The following is a 24,024-nucleotide window of genomic DNA, read 5'->3' as shown; positions in this document are numbered from 1 at the left end:
CAGCAAATAGCAATGTAGCAATTTCTTGGTTCGTTGGAGATGGTGCATCAGCTGGTAAAGACCACAATAAGCCTGCTACCTGATTGACGTACAGGAAGAAAATTGTTGGAGCTAATACACATCCCTGGCAGAACCCCCACTGGATTGTGATAGGCTCGGTAAGTTGTCCCTAGTACCCCACCTCACCCGGGCATAGTTTCCATCATGCAACCTAACTAATATTTCCAGAATCTCCAAAGGCATTCCCATGTCCCTAAGCACCCGCCATAAGGAGTCCCTCAGGACAAGGTTGAATGAGTTTTTTCAGTCAATGAAGGCAAGGTATATACTTCCCTTGCTCAAGGCAACAACCTTCCAGTATAACATAACTAAGCTAAATACTTGATCCATTGTGCAAGTCTTCCACCGGAATCTTGCTTGGAGTGGAGAGAGGATGTCATTCTTCTCCATCCAGTTCTGGATTTTGCCAGGACAGAAGACCTTTTGGCCACAATGGATCAAGCTGATCGGACGGTAGTTATAAGGCATCAACCAGTTCCGTTTCCTAAAAATGGGTACCACTTCAGCCCCTTTCCATGAATCAGAAATCCTCCCCCCACCAGCTATGTCATTGGCCAACATCATGAAATATATATCCCAGTTTTCCCTACCTAGGCGAAAAAGGTCACCTGGGATGCCATCCAGGCCAGGGGCTTTCGCAGATACAATTGCGTCTAGATATGACAAAATTTCCTCTCTGGAGAATGAAAGAGTACACGCTGAGTGGCCTATGTCCTGGAACAACTGGTTTCCAGCGTATGTTCCAATGAGAGAGTAGAGGTCGCTAAAATGTTTAGGCCACTCTACAGCTGGAATGTTGTTGGCCAAAGGGGGCGATCTTTCAAAATTGCCTTTGACAAAGAGGGACCGGAACTTCCTACTATCTGGATGACAGATAGCCTCCCCAAGATCTTCCACCTCTTTTCGTCCCATTCTCTCTTCGCTTTGACCTGTGCTTGTTTGTATTCCTTCCTAGCTTCACGAATGCTTAGTTTGACCCTATTTCTAATGGCGATAGACAGTTTCCCTCTCGACACTCTGCATTCCTTATTGAACCATTGAGTGGAGCCCAATGGTCTATCCTGTTTTGGCCCGGTCTTGTAGCCACAGACAAGAAAGAGAGTGGCCAGGTGTTCAAAGAAGTCTTTATGTGAGCTACTGCAGGCAAATGTTTTGGGAAAGTGTCGGCCTCCACACCCAAGGTCTCTAAGATCCTTTCTAGGTCATTTGTGGTCTATCTGGTCTTGGATTCATCTACCATAACTGCAGGCCATTTGAGCCGACGTTTATTATAGGAGGGGATTATCTCCTTGGTACTCAATGGAATCAGTCTGACCTTTGCCCTCTCGCCCCATGGTTGTTCAACAGTTAGGCTAAGGGAATTATGGTCACTGTCACAGGACGGGATGATGATCTTGTCCTGTATCAGGGGCCATAATGCAAGGTCTACTAAAAGATAGTCAATCCTGCTTGCACCTTTTGGTCCACAAAAGGTCATCCCTCCTTTGTCGGAGCTGGTTCTCCCGTTTGCGGCTCTTCGCCTGTGTTCTAAAGAGATGGCATTCAGGTGCAATGCTGCTTTCGACCATTTTTCAATAGGGGTAAGTTCCAGAGGTGGCATCATCCATGCTTTGTCCTCCTCGCTCACATCATGGGACTCTGCCAAGTCTAGTGGTTCGAATGTCACATTAAATCACCACCAACTATTATGGAGTGGCCATCCTGTCTAGCTTCCAATAGTTGGTCCATGCATTCAAAGTTGGAGAGCTACCTCCTCTGATACTTCTGGCAAACACATTGAAAATGTCAATGGGCTTGCCCTTGCCAATTTTTAACCTTCCCCCGAGAATGTCGGGACTGTTGGTGTCCAATTCCTTAAGATCGCAGTTAAGTGAGATGTTAATTAGGATGAGCAACCCACCTGACGGACGGCCATATTTGGATAGAATGGCCGGTCTGTGAAAGGTCATGAACCTAGATATAAATGTAAGGGTCAGACTCCATGTTTCCTGGAGTACGCAAATCTCATGATGGTTTATGAGCTCAAGGAAGTGGGGGAGGTAGAGTTTCCCCCTTATGCCCGCCATACTCCATGACACTATCTTCAGCGCCCTACCAGGGGGTATTGAAAAGTGAATCTGGGGAAGCAGTGGGATATGTGAGGTATTAGTCTTTATTGGGGAGTAACCAAGCGTATCCAGAATGTTGGCCTGCACACCGTCACTTAATGCGGAGGCTGGAGCAATATCTAAGACTAACTGTGTGTTATAGAGTATGCTCTCAAGCTCTGAGGAAAGCCCTCTTCGTGCACGTGGGATACAAAGGGAGTGTGCTTGTTTTTTTATCTTACGGGTGCACTTGGGATCCTTTACTAAAGGTGTAGGAAGTCAATCATTCTGAGAAAGTGATGAAATGGGTGAGCCCCCGAGAATCTGGGGAGCGGTACTGGGTCGTTCCAGTGATTAAAGGATGTTTAGTTTCAGCCTAATCTTTGTAGGGGATGGGGAATGCGATCTCATTCCATATCAACTAGATTCTGAACCAGTAGATCGTTTACTAGAATAAGTTCTAGGGCATCAGTTGGGCTATTTTTAAGGACGCATCTTTTTGCCTGAACAATATCTTCCCTTATTATGGATCTACAACCCCTGGTACACCTCAACCAATGTATGGCCTTGTTTTTAAGGGTTTCAGCATTCTCATATTTGGAGCTGTTGTTATCCAGTTTGGGGTATTGGACAGGTATATTCGTTTCGACTGGGATGCAAAATAGACATATCATTTTTCCAGTGCACATAGATCCAGTGGGCACATCACATAAATCTGGGAGGTAAAAGTACATGAGTTTCAATGGAAGTCTGTACAAGGGCCAGGAATGTAGAGAAGCAGATATGTCCGACAGGCAAATGCCTCTGAGTGTTGATATATCTTAAGGTCACAAGAAGGTAATGGGTGCATGTGCGATAAATGTGGTACGCAAGCACAATCAGCTTAAATATTGTGGCTTCACAAAGGACATTAATTAGGATGCTTCTTAGAGGCTTAAAGAAGATACATTAAAAAGAAAACCCAGTGTCAGACTTCACTGCATTTTACCTTTGTTTACAGGAATCAGCATGGTCTGCACCCCTGAAGTAGCAGTGGTCCCACCCAGCTGCTTCATCTGGCTGGTGGGGATGGTCAGAACCGACTTTTGTGGACTTGACAGATTTGACTGGATCTTCAACAACCCTTAGGAAAAAGAGATTTTTGAAATCATTAAAGAAGGGATACTGAGAATCACCACAAACGCCAAGCATTCTTCAAAGACAGACCACTGACAATCATAGCCATCCTCTCCCATTTCCGAAATAAATTCTTCAGAAGATGATCACCAACTCTTGCTGTTCTCCTAAATAGACAGCGATCACTTCACTCAGAGATAGCACCAACATCCATTTCATCACTTACTATTTCCCTAACACGAGGTGAGAGATGAATTGCCTCCATTCACCAATACTGACAAGTGCTGCTAGGAAACAAGAAAGGCTCCCTCCATTCTCCCATCAAATAAACTGCAAGGCTTATCAGATACCTCCACCAATCTAAAGCTAACCACAATCTGCCTTCTCAAACTCTGTCAACATACATGATTTTTATTCACCGTTTCCCAAAGATAAGCTGCTTAGTACCACCACCTCCTCTAGCCTTATTCCAGTCAAGGACAAACTACAAACCTCAATATTTTTCTCAATATTCTACAAAGACAAGCTGCTGAGGCTCACACCACCTTCAATCATTACCCAATCAAAGTTAAAAAGAAGGGCTCTTAAATCCATCTGCCATTCTTCATTCAGGTGCGCTGCTGATAATTACCATGCATCATTTGTAATTCAAGGAAAAGATACCAAGATATCTTATTTTGTAACAACAGTTTTACTGAGAAGTACCACCTCGCTCCCCCTTCTCATAACAAAGATTCTAGCAGAAAGACACCCCAGTCCAGTTCCAGATTACCCAACACAAACAATTCTGCACCTCTTTATTAAAGAATTTTACCCCGTAAACAATATATAAACTGTGACTGTCTCTATCCCCATTGTGATGTTGTCGAGGCTGGCTGAGGGATTTTGCAAAAATCTTCATATATATATATATTTTTTTTACAAGAGAACAAAATTATGCCAGACACCCAAAAACAAAGAGAAATATTAGGAAAGCCTGAAAAGACCGCTTCAATAGTGTATTGGTTGCTTTCATAGTTTGGAGGGCAGGATGTTGATGTTGGATAAATACAAACAAAAGGGAGATAGATTTTAAAGTATTTGATAGAAACCAATGGCATTTTAAATGAGGGGGTTTAAATAAAGGTTTAGTATTGAAGTCCTCAGCCCGTCAGGTTAAAAGCAGAAAGAACATTCCGATTACCTGGAGTGGATGTCCTGCCGCTCACAATGGGGGCTGCTGATACAAATGAGGAGGCACGCACAGCAGCAGCCATGCAGGGATTGCTAGATGCTGATGCCCCACTTTGGACCTGGTTTACTAATACTGGGTGGTGCTCTCCAGATGCCTTCAACGCGGAAGTCACTGCAGATGATGAGCTGGAGTGTGCTGCGTCTACCTGCTTTGAACAGGGAAAAAAGTGCCATTCTTGATTCATCTTTAACATGCTTCACATCCAGTTTTACATTATAACAACACAAAACATATACAATGAGAAAAGCAAACCATAAAAGTCACAGTGACTTTGTTTTCAGCAGCTGTGATCATTATTAGTGAAGTTAGTGACGACTGATGCAATAGTCTTACATTCTCAGCATAACTTGTGAAGTTCCATCTTGAAAATCGACTCTGCCTTTAAAAAAAGCCACTACAAACAAAATTCAGCCTCTAGAATGGAACATCCCCATAAGCTTCACCCTGAACATTTAAGAAACGATCACTAATCTCCTCCATCAACTGTCATCAAATATGTTCCCATCAGCTCTTCCTGAATAAGGTACAGGTACTTCATCACAGTGGCACACATACTAGAACTTTACACCGCTCTACTTCACACACAGAATATGTCTGTCCCTGTTACAAGGAGCTGAAGAAAAAAGTGCCCACCTTTGATAAAGCCTAACCTCGTAGAGACTCTATCTAGCTGTAGAGTCCTTATCTTAGAATATTCCCCAGGCGTCAGAGCGGATCCTAAAATTTTCGAGCAGTACTGTAGTGTAGTTCCTATAGGACCCCTATGCAGGACATGCGCTTTTGGAAAACATACACTGTGGGTCAGGTGGTAGACTGACTCTGAGCACCCCCACCGCGTATGTTAGCCTTGTTTTGCATTAGCTAGTTCACGCTGCCACTAGAATCTCCTTTTATCAGAGAGATTTGTTTTTTGGCAACCTCAGGGCACATCAAACCCTGATTCCTCAGACTTGTGGAAATAATATACTACTTTTCACCCAGTCACTCGAGCTAGCTCATTTTGTCTCAGAGAGATACGCGGAAGAAACAGTGAAGCATGTTTACATTAAGAATGTATTGTACCGTTGTTCTTCTAGTGTAAAATATATGCGCTGCTACAACTGCTACACAAAAGCAGAGATATAGGATCAGCAGTATAGTGAATAAAAAGGAATAGTACAGTTCTACCGTTTTGCAATAGTCATGAACATATACGTGAATATAAAATGCATTTATAAAAAAAAGCGCACACTCCTAAGAGGCCTGTCTAGATGTACCTAAGTGTACCTAGCATGTAGTAGGTGTGAAAGAGCTAATAAGCCTAAGAGCCAAGAATCCCGATAGGATTTAGTCGAACTACATTGCCTGAATAATGAGAGTGTGGGATCTCCTCCTGGTTTCGAGTTAAACACCCCGCAAGGGGATGTTCAGACCCCTGTCAGCTGGAGTGACTGCATGCAGCAGTCTCAGCTTCTCTGGTCAGTGTGTCGGCTTGAAGTCTTGTTTCCCTCCTGCCTACTGATAGCATGAGGAGCTGTATTTATACAGTCCTTGTGCGTCTGTTTGCCATTGTACAGAATGAGGATGACATTGGGGATTAAACCTTGTGCGTACATAGGAGAGATGAAGTATACCCCCTGGGTAGTGTCCTCATAAATTATTCATATGTGCTAAGGATTACGTTTTAGCAATATCGATTGTGAAAACGCCCCCCTCTGCATGGAACTAGGTGAAAGGTTTAGTCCATAAAAGGCCTCAGACCTTATAAGGTGTTATGTCCCTATAAAGCATTCTGACCTTATTAGGAGTTATGTCCTTATAAGGCTCGTTCATAAGAAATGAAGTGGAGATGATGTAGGGAAAGTGTACGATGTTCCCTGGACCTATATTAGGGTATCGATATGAAATATAACATTACCCCTATATGCGGGTAGGAAGCGACATGTGCGATGTCTATATAGGTGCCACCCCAGTGCACTGATGTCAGTTTCTTTTTGCAACTGTTCATGACACAAGTGCAGACCCCAAGGAACACTGACAAACTGGTGTGCATTTCTAAGGCCCTTACAAAGGTGACCCTCACACAATCCTCAATCGGCGGCTAGATAGAGTCTCTACCAGATAACGTGCTACAGAACATAAGTAACTTGTTTATCTGATAGAGACTTCTAGCCGCAGATTCCCTGCCTTAGTATAGATACCAAGGCAATGCCTCCCCGAAGGTGGGCCTGTGAAACAGATTTAGATCAAAAAGTCTGCAGAATTGAGTTGGTTAATTGCCCATGGTGACGGACCTGCCTGTCCAGGTAGTAGTGTATGATAAGCGTGTGCAGAGATGCCCACGTAGCTCCCTGACAGATGTCCAGGACAGGGATTCCGTGAGCTAACGGAGTAGTCGTAGTCTTAGCTCTTGTTGAATGAGCATGTAAGCAATCAGGGGGTTATTTTTGGCCAATGCATAGCAGATCTTTACGCAAAGCACTATCCATCGTGAGATGGTCCATTTCTGCATGGACTTCACCTTTTTATCTCCAACATGCCCTACCTTACGAAGAGTTGATCTTCCACCAAGAACTCTTTGGAATCATCAAAGTAAAACTACAATCCTCTTTTTATGGCCCAGGCAGTGCAGTCTCTTCTCTTCTCTTCTTTAGAAGGGTGAGGCGAAGCAAGAAAGGTAGGCAAGGTGATATTTGGCCTACATGAAAGGGTGTCACTACCTTCATCAGGAAGGAGGCACGTGTTCGAAGCACCACCTTGTCTGGGTAAAAGGTGGTACAATGAGGGTACACATACAGTGCCTGCAGTTTGCTGACCTCCTGGTCGATGTTATGGCCACTAGGAAAACTGTCTCGATGATTAGCCAAGGAGAGAGCAGTTGTGCAGTGGCTTTAACGCGTTCATATCAGATAATTCAGAACCAGGTTTAAGTCCCACTGGGGCATGATGAGTGGCCTTGGAGGAAAGGTGTGTTGGAGACCTTTGAGGAAGCAAGCCACAACAGGTTACCTGAACAAAGAAGTATGGCACAGCAAAATGCCTAAATTGCTGATAAATAGCCCTTAACTGTGCTTAGAGCATAGCCCTGCTGGGGCACAGACAGAACAAGTAGTCAAACCTGAGAAAGAGGGTCGACGTTCCTGGATGCACATCATGCCACAACTTTGCCCCAGCAGTAGGCCTACACTTTTGGGGTGAAGCGACACCTGGCTGACAGAATAAAATCACAGACTCCAAGAGGAAGGTTGAAAGCTGTCAACTGTCACCGCTCAATCTCCACGCATGAAGGCGGAGGGTGTACAGGATCGGGTGCAGGACCCTCCCCTGTTGCTGCAACAGAAGATGTTCCCGAAGAGGCAGCATTACTGTTGCTCATGCTCAATAGCTCAAGACAACAGACTCTCCATGCCCAATCTGGAGCCACAAGAATGACTTTGGCCTGGACCTTCAGAAATCTGGGCAGGAGTGGTAGAGGCGGGAAGGCATACAGGAGGCAAGAGCTCCACTAGAGACAAAAAGTTTCTCGGAGCTAGAACCACTTGGGGTAGTCCAGAGCGCAGAAGTGCTGACATTGCACGTTCTCAGCTGTGGTAAACAGATCCAACCAAGGTTCTCCCCACTTAAAAGAGACATTGCCCCACCTATGGATGGAGATGTCATTCGTGATCTGCTAGAGAATGATGGCTGAGATTGTCCACATAAAATATAAGCAAACAACAGGAGAGAGAGGGCAAAGTAATTGGAGCCACTCTTGGCCCCCCTGAACTATTTACATTAAACAATAAAAGGAATCACTTTGAGTTAAATAGAAGAACCCTCACTCACCAACCTAGTTGGTGACATGCTTCATCATTGGGTTCCCACCAGAGATGCAGACTGCAACTCTAGTGTGCTGCGATGCCTGATTACAGGGGAGCACGTTTTTGTGTGACAATTGTGAGTGTAATATGTGCAGAAAGTGATTTAAAAAGTGCTGCTGTTTTATCCCAAAAGACTTTGAATGGTGGAAAACTCAGCACTATTAAAATAAGTGAGCCGGATGTCCCTAACTGGTTTTAATTGACCAGAACCATCCTATAGTGAGAAAAAACTTTTGGTCAACGTGTTTCTGCTTCTAGACGTATTACATGAAGCATTCGTCAGGACCAGCTCACCACGGCGGTATACGTACGCTAAGGTGTACCCTACCTCGTGGTGGATTCAACCGAAAGACCTCATGGTTAAACGGCAGCCTTCAAGCATTTCTCAAAAGCTGTGAATATCTGCAAAAACAAGAATAAAAAGCAAATTGCCAAGCATATGATGCACTTAACTTATTGCACTTAAAGCTCTGTTGGTGATTAAACTGATGCCAAAGCTTTTCAAAATGCCGCCATTGGGTTCAATGCTAGCTTAGAGATCACAGGCACAAATATGGTGACAATAACATAGAGATGCTGCAACATGCACCTCCAGGCAACAAATGGCATCAGATTTCATGCAAAACATACAGACCAGGTCAGCCTTGGAGTGGAACACAAGAATACATGTTTACTTCAAAACACCAAAGTGTATTTACAAGTAATCAGGTGTTTGTTCCTGTAGTCCGCACCAGACACCTTCCCTCCTCATGTCCCTTTTTACACTGTATGCAGTATTGAGTTTAGGTTGCTGTAGGTACAACTCAGGATGGGGCAGGGGTAGGTTAACACTAACTGTTAATCCCTCTACTGCAAGGACTTTGCGTCACATTAAATCTTTTATGTACAGTTTTTTATACTGATCATTGGGTCTCATAATTACTTGGGAGACGCACAGAGGTGTTTTTGCTCTCTCACATAGTAGGATCAATACTTTGATCACTGCAAGCGATGGTCTTTTGTCATCATTAATATATTTGGCACACCTTTTTTCCACCATCATCAGGACCTCACAAACACTGAATATATCGATATCGAGGGTATGAGCATGGTGTGAATAAAATTGTATCTTTGGATTGCAAATAATCAAAGTTGTGTTTAAAGAAACTCGCTGACATTATAAAAGGTTAGCGTTTCATTCTTCTTCATGAATATTCTGTTCCGTGGCGTCAGATACGCAGCTCACGTGATCCTGAGAGGTCACATGATGCAGAAATGCGGAACGACTCATGGAACATTTTTCACGGGCTAACACACCCCTTTTAAACTCCTGCAGCAGAGGCCTTCACATCTCTGCGTCGGATGGGATCGTGTAGGTGTTACGCTGGCGGTTGACTCTTGCCAAGTATGTGAGGGATTCTGTTGGCATACGCAATGAGGTAACTGAGTGACCTGGATGTTTGGATGGATTTTTTGACTGCAAAGTTTTTGTCCTCCTATAATCCCTCATAGATTGTGACTAGGAGTCCCGCCACCCACCAGAGTCACGGTCCCTTACATATTTGCGCCTTTATGCCCAAACTAAAGGGGCATACTTTGTCATAACTGGTTTAATGTTTATGCTGCTAAACTTGTTGTTGTTTTTATCACTCACATGTAAATATTTGCACCTTAATACAAAAATAAAAGGGGCTTTGTTTGACTGGATGGGTTTGATGTTTATGCTGCTAAATTGTTATTACTTTACCAGGCACTTTGAAATATTTATGCCTTCATGCACAAAGGGGATTAGTCTGACTAAATAGGTTTGATTTATGTATGCTGCTTTGCTGTCTGCTGTACATGTTACTGTTTTGCTAGTCACTTTGACATATTTGAGCCTTCAAAAAGGGAATTGATAGTTTAAACTGGTTGTGCTGTAGTTGTTGTTTATCAGTTGGTTTGAAATATATGTGCCGTTATGCACACACCAAGCGGGGAAATGTTTGACTAACCTGGCTTCATTTTGGCATACTGCTGGACTTTTTTTTACCATGCACTTTGAAAGTATTTTCACCTTGATGCAAGAAGAAAGTTGGATTGTTTTGCAAAACATGCTTGGTTTATGTATAGTGCTGGCCTGCTGATTGCTTAATGTTGCCCTTTGAAAGTATTTGCACTTTTTCTTTTCCTTTACCAAGTACAGTTTGTATAGATTGTCATTAGGTACTTGCTGATATGGTTTGTTTATATTCTACATACAGTGTTATTTATGGTGTTGCTTGCACTTGTCTGTAATACGTGTGCCTTAAATCTTGTATTTAGTCATTGTTTACACTACAGAAATGATAAATTAAAACAAACATCTGCATCAGTGTTCTGAAGCATCCAAACCGTTTTCTTCCTCAGCCTGGCTTGTTTGGCGGCCTGTTTTGCAGTGCTTACTAATAAAGACATTATGATTGAAATTCCTTCCTCAGTTCACGTTATTATCATGCACAACCCTTGACAGTTGCTACTGTGTAGCATGCATATAATTCAACATGTCAATTACTCTTGACTTTCGCAGGATACTGAGTTATAGCTTGTGTACTTCTCATGTATATTGTCAGACGAGTTTTTATGGGATTGCAGGTTTGGGTTTCTCTTTCAAAGTTTCAAGGTATTGTCAATTCTATATCAGACCCTTCATAGTTGTTCTTTGTTCTTCAGCCATAGGCAGTTCATGAGACAATAGGATCACTCCTTGGCATTGTTCTGATTGCTGCCTCAGTTACATAATCTGCTTTTGACAGGATTGTTGCAAATGCCATAGCGTGTATGTTGAGTGTTTCCCACTTTCTCACTAGAACTTACAGAAAGACAATATAGAGGTATTTCATTTAAATGTTGGAGGTTTCAAATCAAAATATGCTAGATTTTTGGGTGGTAGGGCAAAGTGGTACATGGTGGGCCGCGCCGCCGGGGAGGCATGGTGGGCCGCGCCGCGCGGGGGGCGTGGACCTCCATGTGCTTTGCAGGGGGGCCCCCTCAAGTTTCCTTACGCCACTGGAATCCAAGGAGTGATGTCATGCATTTTTTGACGCAAGCCCTGTGTTCCTCCATGATTTTCAAATTTGGTATTTTAAATGATATGCACAATCTGCCGCATCCGCCAGCCTTTTTAATGTTGGTGGGTAGTCATGTTCTTTTAATACACATACCGCCGGTATTAACCGTGTCGGACTACAGGAACAAAAACCTGATTACTTATAAATACACTTGGGTGTTTTGAAGTAAACATGCATTCGTGTGTGTATGATATTAGCGTGTAGTGGCATTAAATGAAAATACAGGTCATTGGCAGAATCGTGTTACCATTATAAGCTAGCATTGAACCCAATGGCTGCATTTTGAAGAGCTTTGGCATAAGTTTAATCACCAACAGATTTCTAAGTGCAATAATTCAAGTGTATCGTATGCTTGGCTATTTGCTTTTTGTTCTTCTTTTTGCAGATATTCACAGCTTTTGAGAAATGCTTGAAGGCTGCTGTTTAACCGTGAGTTCTTTCGGTTGAATCCACTACAGGTTAGGGTATGCCTTGGGGGCGTGGCTACGCAAGCCACGATGGCAGCTGTGACTTGCTGAGGCTCCGCGATCGGGCCCGCATCCTGCCCGTTTCCAGAGGTCGCGGCGGGCCATCCCAGTCGGAATCAGTGATCGGAACGTACCCGGTGGCCGACATAGCACCGCGGTCCCGAGCACCCTCACTGGCGGCCGCAGAAGAAATAAAATACTTTCACTGGAGGCGCGCGCCGGATCCCAAGATGGCGGCCGCGACCCGGTGATTCAGAGCCGGCTGTCCCTGGCCACCTCCTAACGATCTCCCCTACTCGGCGGCGACTACTGAGGGGCGTCAGATGCTGCTGTGACCGCCCACGAGACTCACCCTTCCAGAGGGAACCTGCCTCCTGTTCCGTGGGACTCTGAATCGTCGCGACCCCACCAGAGCTGTGTACCCGGCTTCCGGCGTGAAGCCCCTACATCGGAGTGCTGCCCGGCGATCTCCCTCCTGAGTAGGGTGCGTGCTGCAGGCGTTGAGACCTGGGGCCCCATTCCTGGGACTGGACCACTGCTGATCCCCTGAATCCGCCTCAACAAACACTGTGCCTGACCCTAAGATGGTGCCCGGTCGGGACGGACAGTGAGGATTTCACGCGGCCACTCCTCGAGGGCACCTGTGCACCTGTTGTCACGCTCTCTACAGCGACCCGCCATGGACTCCCACCGGACGGTCAGCTCTCCTCTCCACTGCAGTGGCTGCCTGACTCTGGTGTGCTTCATCGAGGTACCCCCCCCCCCCACCCCCTGGTTCCGCTGACCGCCTGGCTCCCGCTACGGGGTCGTGGGACTTGGGAGACCCCCTGCTGTCAACCGAATATCCTTTCTGTCGGAGGAACACTGCATCTGGACCTTTACTCCCCCCCGCTCCCCACAGACTGGCTGCTCCTCAAGCGTGGGGGGTTGTACCACACTGCTCCTCGCTGGACCCTCCTTTCGCTACGGTCGGCGCCTACCTGCAGAGCAGTGACCTGCACCCTACCTTCATCAGCCCGAACAAAACATGTGCGGGGCGCCTCCACCTACCCCACAGTATCCACCAAGAGACTACCCCGGACGTCACCACCATGGGAAAGTGTTTTGTGAGGGGCCAGGGATACAGCCCAACGACCTGCTAACCTTAAAGCGCTCAAACGCTGAGTCTGCCTTCTCAACAGAAACTTGAGAGCCATCAAAGGGCATGAACAAAGCTTTGATATCCTCTGAAAAACCTGTGGTTCTCAGGCAGGAATGGCACCTTAGGGCCACTGACGATGAAATAGCTCTGCTTAGTCAGTCTGTCATATCCAGCCCACATCTGACTGTGAACTACATTGCATATTTGCCATCTTCAATTGCCTGCAACAGTATGGCTCGGGCATCCTCTGAGACCATGGGCAACACTCAAGCAACTGAGTCCCAGATCGTATTGGTATATCACCCCTAGAGTCACGTAGTGTTCACCGACCGCAGTGCTAGGCTGGCAGAAGAGAGCATCCTCTTATCGAAGGTATCCAGCCTCTTGGATTCCCTATTCGATGGAGGGGTAGGAATGTGCCAGGGTTGACTTTGGAAGTGGAGGATTGGACCAAGCTCTGCGGAGTGAGGCGCTGGATGAGGGAAATTGGGTTCCTTAGGAGCAGGCAATGGTGGCAGGCAATTGTCCTGTGCACAGGAGCCACTCTGCAGGGCTTGAACCAGGCCCAGAGGAGGACATCAGTAAGAGCTTCATTACATCAGAATAGGGGTTTGAAGGGGGCAATTCCCGGTTGTAGCACCTCTTTCAAGACGTTAGTCTTGACTACCACTGAGGGCAAAGGTGTTGGTGAAATCTCCGAAGAGTTGCACCAAATGCAATCAGGACCCGTCCGAGTCCTGATTGCATTTGGCGTAACTCTTCGACTGTGCTGTGTAGATAAAAAAATTAATGGAAATGGCTGTTCCTAAACCTTTTAAAAATTAACTCCGACCCTTGAAACACCACAATTGGTTCCCCTTTGGAGATTTCACTGATACCTTTGCATAGACCCCACTTAATCCTTGGGGCTTTGTAGGCGATGACCTTGGATTACCTATTGGGACTGGATCAGCGCCAGTCTCATGCACATGACGAAGACGACTTATTTACAAGTTAAGGAATTCATGATGCCTTGACAAGATTTCCACTTTTACTCCCTCTAGGACAAGTGTATTTTGCTACTACTCGGCTGTCACACTGTGTTTCATTTTGTCCTGAAGAAGACCCTACTTGATGGCCCTATAATACAGACACCTGGGTCGAAACGTTGATGTACTACTCAAGTCATTAGTCATTATAACCATAAAGTTTTGAAATTTCGGGTTACTGCTTGAACTAGATATTTGGACAGAAAGATATGTATATATATATATTTTAATATGTTTTGTAATTTATGTACTTATATTTTGGCTGTGAGTTTTGTTCTTCACTTTTTTCACCTCCTGTCACATCAGTGACTAACTAATCACTCACTTTGTTTATATGTGTTGTATGACAGTCTGCTTATCGACAAAAAGAAATATATAAAAAGGAAAAATATATAATTCTAAAAAGCTGTGGTGTGTGTTTGAGATAAAGAACTGTTTACTATTTGAAATTTACTGTTACTCTAAAGGAATTATCAACTACCCCACATAACTTGTTTGTAGATATTAACAGCAATACCCAGGTTCCGAGGGTCACAGGGCTACCCCAATTACTTTAATAGCATGTTCTATAAGGGGCATTTCTAAGCGGGTTATTCCAACATCACCTCTAATCCCGGAAAGGACTTGGCACAGCGAATCCATTGATATAAAACCTCATGAAGCTGTTCCACTGCAATCCACCACTGCAGCCTGAAGCAATGTTAAACTGCTTCCCCATGTTAACCTACGGGAAGAGCAAGTCTCACAGGTAGTAAAAACACACAGGTTTTCTTCACTACCTGGGTGCATGTGCGCTATTGCACACACCTGCAATGGCAGGAAGGACACATTGTCCTCAGCACCCGAAGGGCAAGTGAGCCCACACCAGTCTGCAATGGCAGGCTGGACAGGGCCTTAACTAATACAGGGGTCAGGCTGCACATGCCATCACTGGCTCCATAGGTGTGCACATGCAGCGGCCGGCACTAGCAGACTGCTCACAACTTTAGTCATTATATACGCCAGTGCACACACACCGTCTGCGATGGCAGACAGGCCCATTTTAAAGAACATCGACTCAGTGCCACTTCTCAACACAGGTAGGAAGGGCTGTGCACTTTCCCACTGCATTTACAGTGGGGAAGTGCCCAGAGCCTGAAGGCCCCACAAAAGAATCAACAAAACCGAGGCAGAAAAAGTTTAGGGAACCGCTACCTGAGGAGTATAAGCTCCACTAAGCGCACCAATACGCCCCCAGCTAAAAAAGAAAGAGGTTATACTCAGCTTCCAGGAAGTCCTTCTCACTAAGGCAGAAAAACCTAGAGAGGCTATCCACGTTTAAGTGGTTGACCCCTGGTCGGTTCTCCACTCTAAAATCCATCCCCTGTAATGAAATGGACCACCTCAACATTTTGAGATTCTCGCCCCTCATCTGAATTATCCACCTGAGGGTCTGTGGTCCTTCTGGAGCAATAAGCGCATGCCAATCAAGTTCGGCCGCAACTTTTCTCAGGGCCCAGACCATGGTGAAAGCTTCCCTCTTTATCGCTCTCCACCTCTGCTCCGGGGGGAGCAACCGCTGGGAGATGAAGGCTACTGGCTGGTCTGGTCCTCGTTCAGCTGAGAGTACCGCCTGAATACCATGTTCGAAGGTATCCATCTGAACGATTAACTCCAGAGAGAAGTTATGGGCCTGGAGCATGGGAGCTGTGCACACGGCATGTTTGAGGGAGTCGAATACCGTTTGGCAGGCCTCTTTCTAGATTACATTTCTGCGCTGCTTTCTAAAAGTCAGTTCCATCAAGGGGGTCACAATGGTGCCATATTCTTTGATAAACCCCCGGTAGTACTCTGCGAGGATCAAGGCGGCTCTGACGCCCGTTTGGGTCTTGGGGAGCTCCCAGGCCAGCATGGATTCCACCTTCGCCTGGAGGGGGTTGCACTTTACCTCAGCCTACCCAGTGTTCCAAGTACACCACTGTTCCTTGCCTTATGTGGCACACACTGGCCTTGATAGTCAGGCCTGTTTGCTGTAGGTCCTGAAGCACTTCCTGGAGGTGAAAGAGATGATACCCCCAACTGTTACTGAAGTCGTCAATGTGGTCTAGATATGCAGCGGAGAAGGCATCCATCCCAACAAGGACCTGGTTCACCAGCCTCTGGAAGGTGGTGGGGCATTCTTGAGCCCTGAAGGGCATGACCCTGAATTGGTAATGCCCTTCTGGAGGGAGTGGAGAAGGCAGTTTTCTCCTTAGCTCCATCGGTGAGGGCAATCTGCCAGTACCTGGAGGGGAGGTCGAAAGTACTTAAATACTGAGCCACACCCAACCTGCCACACCCAACCTATCTATCCACTCATCTGCCCAGGGGATGGAATGAGATATGTCTCAGTCACAGAGTTCAGCCCTCTATAGTCCACACAGAACTGTAGTTCTGGGGTAGGACCAGAACCACCAACTGGACTAAGGGCTACTAGAGGGTTCTATGACCTCCAATTCTAGCATCTTGGACATCTCTGCCTTGATCCCAGTCCTCATCTTATGTGCCAACCTGTAAGATTAGCTCTGGGCGGGGAGTTGTCGCCTGTGTTCTAATCATGGGTGCACAGGCGAGTCGTTCCCAGGATAAGGGAGAACAGAGAGGGAAACTGTCACATCACTCTGACTGTCCCTCTGCTGGTCAGGAGTTAGATTGGGGGAGAGGATTACTCCTTCCACCAACCCATCCATCTCTCTTTAGGCCAGGAGGTCATGAAGAGGCTCACTCTCCTCTTTCTCCTCCCCCTCGGTCGCCTTTAGCATGGTAACCTCAGACCTCTTAAAGTGTGGCTTAAGGCAATTGACGTGCAGTTCGCAGAGGAAATGATGTGAGGTCTTGAGATCTACTAGGAAGGTGGTCTCCCACTTCCTTTCAACCACCTTGTAGGGCCCGGTCCATTGGTCCTGAAGGGCCCCTGGCTCTACAGCCTCCTTCACCCACACTTTCCGCCTGGTTGTCCAAACAGCAGTTCAAAGGGGCTAAACCCACTCCCTTCTGATGAAACTCCTGATAGAAAACAACCGGCATGGTAAGAGGACATCCCATTTTCTCCTCAGAACCACAGGTAGGCCTTGAATCATGCCTTTTGCAGTCTTGTTGAATCTTTCCACTAGTCCATTAGTTTGGGAGTGGTACGGGTGAAGAACTTATATGTCACTCCACATAGCCAGCACATACGCAGACATGAAGTTGGTGCCCCTGTCAGACACCACCTCTTTGGTGAAACCCACATGGGTAAAAAGCCCCATTCAGGGCCTTCGCCACTGCTGTCGTGGTACTTGGAGGGATTGCCTCTGGGTACCGTGTGGCATGATCTACCAGCACCAGAATGTACCTGTTCCCTGATGTTCTTTGGTTGCTCCACAGGCCAGCCTATGTCAATGCCCACCTGTTCAAAGGGGGTGTCAACAACAGGCAAGGGGTTCAGTGGAGCTTTAAGCTTCTGCCCAGTATTGCCACTGGCGTCGCAGGTCACGCAGATCCTGCAGAATGCATCCAAGGACACCCCGAGTCTGGGCCATTAAAAATGAGGAGCAAGCCAGGTAAAGGTATTGTCCCAGCCCAGATGTCCTGCCAGTGGGTTGTCATGGGCCAATTTCAATAGGTAGGTACAATAACTCAGGGGAACCAGCAGGGCCCTGTGAGTCCGTGGGCAGGAGCTTTAGACTCACTGTGCAGAAGGTTATAGTGCCAGTTTAGGTGATAAGGCCTGGAGACATCACCGTCTGCGTGTGCCTCAGCTTGTCTCTGTAGGCTGTTGCGGGTGGCGCACTCTCTTTGTGCCCTACAGAGCTCCTCCCTGTTGGGGCACCCTTCTACTTGCCAACCGGCAAGCCCAGGTGGCACACCAGGGAAAGTAATGCCCATGGCTACGCTTGCCACCCCTGAGCTTTCACCCATCAGGTGGAGGCACCCGTTTTGGACACCTGGGATCTCCATTGCAATGTCCACACCCATAAAACATATAGCACTTAGGGGTCTTCGGCGGCAAACTCTTGCCTGGGGAAGTTTTCTTCGGGTGACGGGACTGGGAACTCAGGCTTGACACTTTTCCCAGGCAGGTTCTCTGAGGGAGGTCAGAAAACTACTCCTTTTTGTCACCCCCTCCTTCTTTTGTGAGGGGGAACCCTGGCTCCCCTTTTGGGGATACCCTCCAGCGATCTTTGCTGACACTCTGGTGCAAGCCCAGAGGTCGCTTCCTCAGGAAGCTTCCGCCAATCAACCAGCTTGCTGTTGACCAGGTTTTGGCACAGGTTAATAAAACAGGTCTTGAGGAAGTGCTCCCTCAGGACCAATTTGTACAATCCCTCATAGTCCTTGACCATACTGTCCAACACCTAACCCATCACTGCCTCGCTCATGTAGTCTAGGAAGTCTACCCAAATCTGTGTGGACTGTTTTTAGCAGACCTTAAACCGCTGGCAGTATTTCTCTGGTGTCAGTCCAAACTTGTACATCAACAACTTCTTCATGGTAGGATAGCCAGTCTGGTCACCAACATGCAGTGTTAGAAGGGTGTCCCTCCCCACTGGGCATGTACCTCCATAAATACCTCCCCAGCTCTCTATGGGGACCTGGTGCACCTTCACAGCCACCTCATAAGATGCCAAACACTTATCGATGTCAACACCACCTAGTAATCTTGGACCATATCCTTTGGTATTCAACCTCTATTCTAACTATTAGACACTGCAGGGGTGCTGTAACCATTGCTTCGACTGGACCCCAATTATAGGGCTCTAAGGTCCAACTCTCTGAGGCTAAGCTCATAGACCATCTTTTTATCTTCCAACTCTAGCCATTTCTCAGCCAGAGCTTCTTCTTTGTCAAGTTTGGCCAGGGCCAGGGCCATGGCCTGCTCTCTGTCCTGCCTGACAAGTTCTAACTTTAATTTATTTTCTTCCCTCCTGTCCTCTAGTTCCTTAGAGGACAATCTCCTTGAAGACATACCACTGCCGGTTCTCAGGTTGTCTCTCAGATCTGGGAGAAAAGGGTCCCCCCCTAAAAGTTGTACATTGGGGACCGGCTCTAACTCTTCCTCACACTAATATAGCCCTCCACTGGTTATCTCTCCCTCGGGGTAGCTCTGCCCAGGGTTGCAAGGCTTCCTGCAATTCAATCATTTTGGCTTTACCCTTGCAAGTTACCCCCTTTGCCCCGGTAGGCTTCCTTGAGCTGGGATACCATCTAGGTTTCCAACTCCTCTAGCTCAAACTCTACCTCAGGTAGGCCCTCATGCTCAGACATGTTGGCGAACTAGTAGAAGCAGAAAGAAAGATCAACCAGGACTAAAGTACTCACCTTCCCCCGCTACTCCTCTGTCCCTTCTAGGGACAGCTTAGGAAACAAAGGAACACTTTTGCCTTTGTGAAGTCATGGCGGGCAATTACTCACTGCGCGCTGCTGTGCAATTGTAAGTCCTAACCCACTGCTTGACCGCCAAATGTTGGAAACAGACACTTTCTGCTTTTCTGAAGGGATGCCCCCAGCCAGGCAGAACCTACCGCTCCCATCAAGGGTAGGTGATTACAAGCGCTGTATAACCTCTGCTCACCCGTGGGTAGCTTTGCACTGAGCAGTCAGGCTTAATCCAGAAGCAATGTGTAAAGCAAAGGCACAGCAGGCAGTTGCAATAAATACATTGAGCATGACAAAAGAGACTTCACACGGGATGTCTGTACAAAACATGTGTATTAAACGCACATATTCAATCTTTATAACATGGGCATCCACTACTTTTGGGCATAAACACATTTGTGATTATTACTACCTGTACTAAGTCCACTCGTATGATATTGGTACCAACAGTATGCACATGGTGACAATTCCTAATCTAACCCCTCCCTACAGAGGGAGAACCCTTATGCAACAATGTACGAGTTACTTACCTTCGGTAACATTGTATCTGGTAGAGACAATTCTAGCCGCAGATTCCTTAACGTAGAATTATCCCTAGGCGTGAGACTGGATCAGGAAAACTTTTTGCCACAGCATCCCTGTGTGCCGGGGGGACGGCACCACGTGACTCCGCCCTGACGTCGTCCGCGTTCGTGACGTCAGCGAGGATACATAAGTCCCGCCCCGGCGCGCCTACGCCAGTTTTCTTTGGAGAAATTTTCCACGCCACAGCGCGGAGCCATCACAAAGAAAAACTGTGAGAATATGGGAACAGTGTGCGAAAAAATCAGATACACAGGAAGGGAAGAACGAATGGTGAGGAACAGCACCATCCATAATAGTGCCAGGCATTATGGCACCAAAAGTCATTGGAATGAAAGAAAAGTGCACAGCTACTGCAAAGCAAGCCTGCAAACAAATACAACAGCCTCCCTGGGGGCAGAAAGCATGTAAATAATTGCACAGCAGACAAAGAAGTCTGCAACCACAGCCTAGAACAGAGAAGGACACCAAGGCCAGAACGGAAGAAGAACGACAATTCACCCCCAGACAACACCAGCAGGGAGAGACATCTCCTAAAAGAGCTAAGGGTCGAGGCCCGGCCAAGAAACCTTGACCCCAAGGACTGAAGAGGAGTGATAATGGCAATCAATGAAAGGAAGAAGCGCACAAGCAACCCCCGCACTGGAGACCAGGGTGCAGGGGCGCAGAAGCACCCATGAAACATCAAGCAATAACCAGAAAGGGAAGAATGGAGCAAATAACCAGACGAGCATCCCCCTAGGGAGGGAATAAGAAAAAGGCACACGCAGAAGACCACCACCCGGAGGCAGGCAAGTGCAGAAGACCAAGAGGGGTCCTCGCAGAACGGGGAGGGAGGGCGGGTCATAAAGGAATCTGCGGCTAGAATTGTCTCTACCATATACGTCGTTACCGAAGGTAAGTAACTCGTACATCTGATAGAACCTACTAGCCGCAGATTCCTTAACATAGAATAGATACCCTAGCCATACCAAAGGGGGAGGAGGGTCTGCGAGAGGACCTCCCAGCCTGGATGAACACAGGGCCCCAATAGGGGATGAGTCACAGTGACAGGGAGAATAGCCCAGTTCCCCGGGCAGAAGAGAACCTCGTCATCTCAGAAGAACCGGCCCCAGAGGGGGTGTGTGATGACGACAAAAAGGAGGCGGTCCAACCCTCATCAAGCAGGAGGAAGCAAGGACAAGGTGAAAGGAGGCCAGTGCACCCCAAGCCCAGACAAGGAACCAGGGATCTCCACCAGAAGCCCCAGATGTACAGGCAACACAGAGGAGTACCGAGGAAGAAGCGCCACCCACAGACTCCAAGGAGCAGTGGCAGAAACGCTGTCAAAGCCCTCCTCTGGGAAACACACCCAGTGAAGAGGGCAGCCAAGCCTATCACAGCTTGAAGTCGACAGACAAGACAGAAAGGGCCTCAGCAATAAAGGCAGGCGGGAGAAGAAGAACGTAATCTCACAAGATTCTCGCAGAACAAGAAGCAGGAGCGCCAGTGCCCATGCCAAGGCTCCCGGCAACAGAACAGAAGAGCAGGCGGGTGCAGCAAGCCGCTGACAAGAGCAACAAACTAAATGCCCAGACCACGTCGGGCTCAGAACAAGGGCAAGGCCAGAAAAAATCCCGAATGACCCCTAAAAGGGGACAGTTCCGGACAGAAATGAAGCACGAAGAAGTGCGATAAACTAGAAGATAAGAGACGAAACAAGTAGGACGGACCAGGCTGTCAACACAGGAAATTATCCCCTCAGAAACACCAGACAGAGGACCAGACCAAACGGCAGACAAAGGGTAAAAACCCTGCAGCACAACGCTATAAATGGCCAAGCCACGCCCAAGTAAGGACCAAGGGCCACACCAGCGTAATACAGCAACACCAGGAAAGGCTAGGAACCCGCAAGGGGGAGTCCACACCTTCCCAGCATAACACAGAGCTATACAATAGCTACAAGAACCCCACATAGGGTAGAACACGTCCCAAAGAAAGCATGGCAACCACTCTTAGGGAAGACAATCCCGCATCAGCGAACAAAATCATGAACCTGCGGCAAAAACCACAGAAGGTTTAGAATCAGCCAAAAAAGTACATTCTTACCCAACAAGGGGCTGAACCAGCAGCCAACTGAAGAGAGGGGCCAACCAAGGACCCAGAGGACACGGTAAAACATACAGAAAGTTTAACAGCCACTCCAAAAACCAAATACCAGGAGCAAAGTGGGATAACGCCTCCTACCGAGACCCGAAGGATCAACAAACCAACCTACTGAGGAGGAGGAGGACGGAGCCCCGCAAGAAGACGCTCAATGGCGGAGTCTGCATAAGTATTAAACAGAAGGACCCCGTCAAAAGGCAGGTCAACCAGACGCTCTCTAATATTTTCTGGAAAAACAGCATCACGTAGCCAAGGATGGCGATGGAGAGCCACAGAAGTGGCCATAGCCGGCATAGACCATCGGCAACATCCAAGGCCGCACAAAGAATAAACGCGGCCAACTCCCTACCATCCAACACATGGCCCCACATATCAGCAAGGGCACCCTCATGGGAGACATGAGAAAGAAGAGACTCCACAGAGTCTCACAGACTGGAAGTAGCCCTGGTCAACACACACAAAGTGTTACGCGCCCGCAAGGCAGCGCTGGAAGAAGCGAAGACATTACGCCCCCATGAATCCAACCGCCGGGCCTCCCGAGACGGAGGAAACAACACCACAGGCAAACACGGAAAGGCATTCCCCAGAAGAGCGCCTTGAGTAGAGGGTTGGAAAGAAAGACAGACAGGGTTGTGCGGAGCAGGACGGTGGCGATGCAGTAGCGCCTGAGGCACCGGATCACCTGTGGCACGGCGCCCCCAAGTCCACATAAGAGGATTATGGAGTGACGCTTCAAAAGGAAGGAACAACTCCTGTCCACCAGAGCCCTGGTGGAGAACTTCCAAAAGGTTGTCCGTAGGAAACTGAGTGACAGGTTCACCCATCCGCAGAATACCAGCGGCTGTGGAAATAGCCCGAACAAAGGCAACACTGGCCTCATTAGGGCGTTGCGGAAGAGAAAGTAATTCCTTCGTGGGCGATGGCTGCAGACTGAGCCGTCCATCCCCATGTCTAGGGGGGAGCGGCCAGTCTCTGAATAGAGGAGGGTCCTCAGATGAATGGGGAACCTGAGGAGCCTCAGGGGAAGGCGGAGAGGCTGGTGGAAAAGCCCGCTGCGAGCCACGGAAAGCAGGGTTCCTAGGATTTAGGCCGTGGGGACGGCAAGGAGCCCTCCCTGGAAGATGCCGGTGAAAAGGCAACAATACGGCGCCCAGTCTCCGGGGAGGAACACACCAACAGATGACAGACCTCTGGAGAAGAAGGGACGGGCGGCTCAGTGGAGTCCGCCATCGGCACCTGATCAACGTCGACTGGCGCCGGGGTGGGCCTTTGTGGCGCCGGGTCGACTTCTGCCACCACATGCTCTACGGGAGAAGGGGGCAGGGTCGATGCCGGAACGGCGCCGGTTCGGCCTCAAACGGGCAGCCGCCCGCGTCGAGGACTGAAAGGGACTTGGGAAAGCGCCCCAGGTCCCGGCCTCCACCTACGACTCCACCGGAGCCGGGGAGGAAGACTTCTGGCGCCGGACCGGCTCGGCCTCTAGCAAGCCAGCCGCCTGCTCAGAGGACCGAGGGGGAATCGGGGGCAAGCCCGGAGTCCCGCCGATCTCCTGCGACGCCACAGGGAGCCCCTTGGGGATCTGCGGCAAGGCAGGGACGCCAGACGCCGAAGAGGGGAGCCCCGAAGGACTACACCTCGACGACACCACCCTCCTACGACCTGAAGCCGAAACCTTTGGCGCCAGGGCTGGAGCGGCCGGAGACTCCGCGGTAGGCCCTGCATGAGGGAAGGGCACCGCGGACGTGTCAGGAGGTGGAGTAAGGACCAAAGAAGCCTGCAGAGCATCATCGTAGGCTGTCATTTGGGCCCTAGTCACCTCCGCGCCGGGAAACGGCGGGTAGGGAGGCGACGGGCGGGGGGCGCATGTCCCGGGGGAGCCAG

General features: G+C 48.1%; 1 protein-coding gene across 2 annotated transcripts in view; it reads right to left on the bottom strand.

Annotated features, from left to right (window-relative positions):
* The window catches only part of YEATS2 (YEATS domain containing 2), a 1,326,518-nt gene that overhangs the window by 607,486 nt on the left and 695,008 nt on the right, over positions 1-24,024 (bottom strand). Inside the window, exons 20-21 of one of the 2 annotated variants that reach the window (XM_078665556.1) lie at positions 4,447-4,645; positions 3,136-3,270 (exon numbers count right to left, since the gene is read on the bottom strand). In XM_078665556.1, the coding sequence (XP_078521682.1) occupies positions 3,136-3,270; positions 4,447-4,645 (334 nt within the window). The remainder of the gene's footprint in view (positions 1-3,135; positions 3,271-4,446; positions 4,646-24,024) is intronic. The other variant, XM_078665557.1, reaches the window with a different exon arrangement.

Source organism: Lissotriton helveticus, chromosome 11 (genome assembly GCF_964261635.1).
Source record: "Lissotriton helveticus chromosome 11, aLisHel1.1, whole genome shotgun sequence".
NCBI lineage: Eukaryota > Metazoa > Chordata > Amphibia > Caudata > Salamandridae > Lissotriton > Lissotriton helveticus.
Note: the sequence above shows the minus strand (reverse complement) of the source record. Positions and strands in the feature narration are given on the sequence as shown.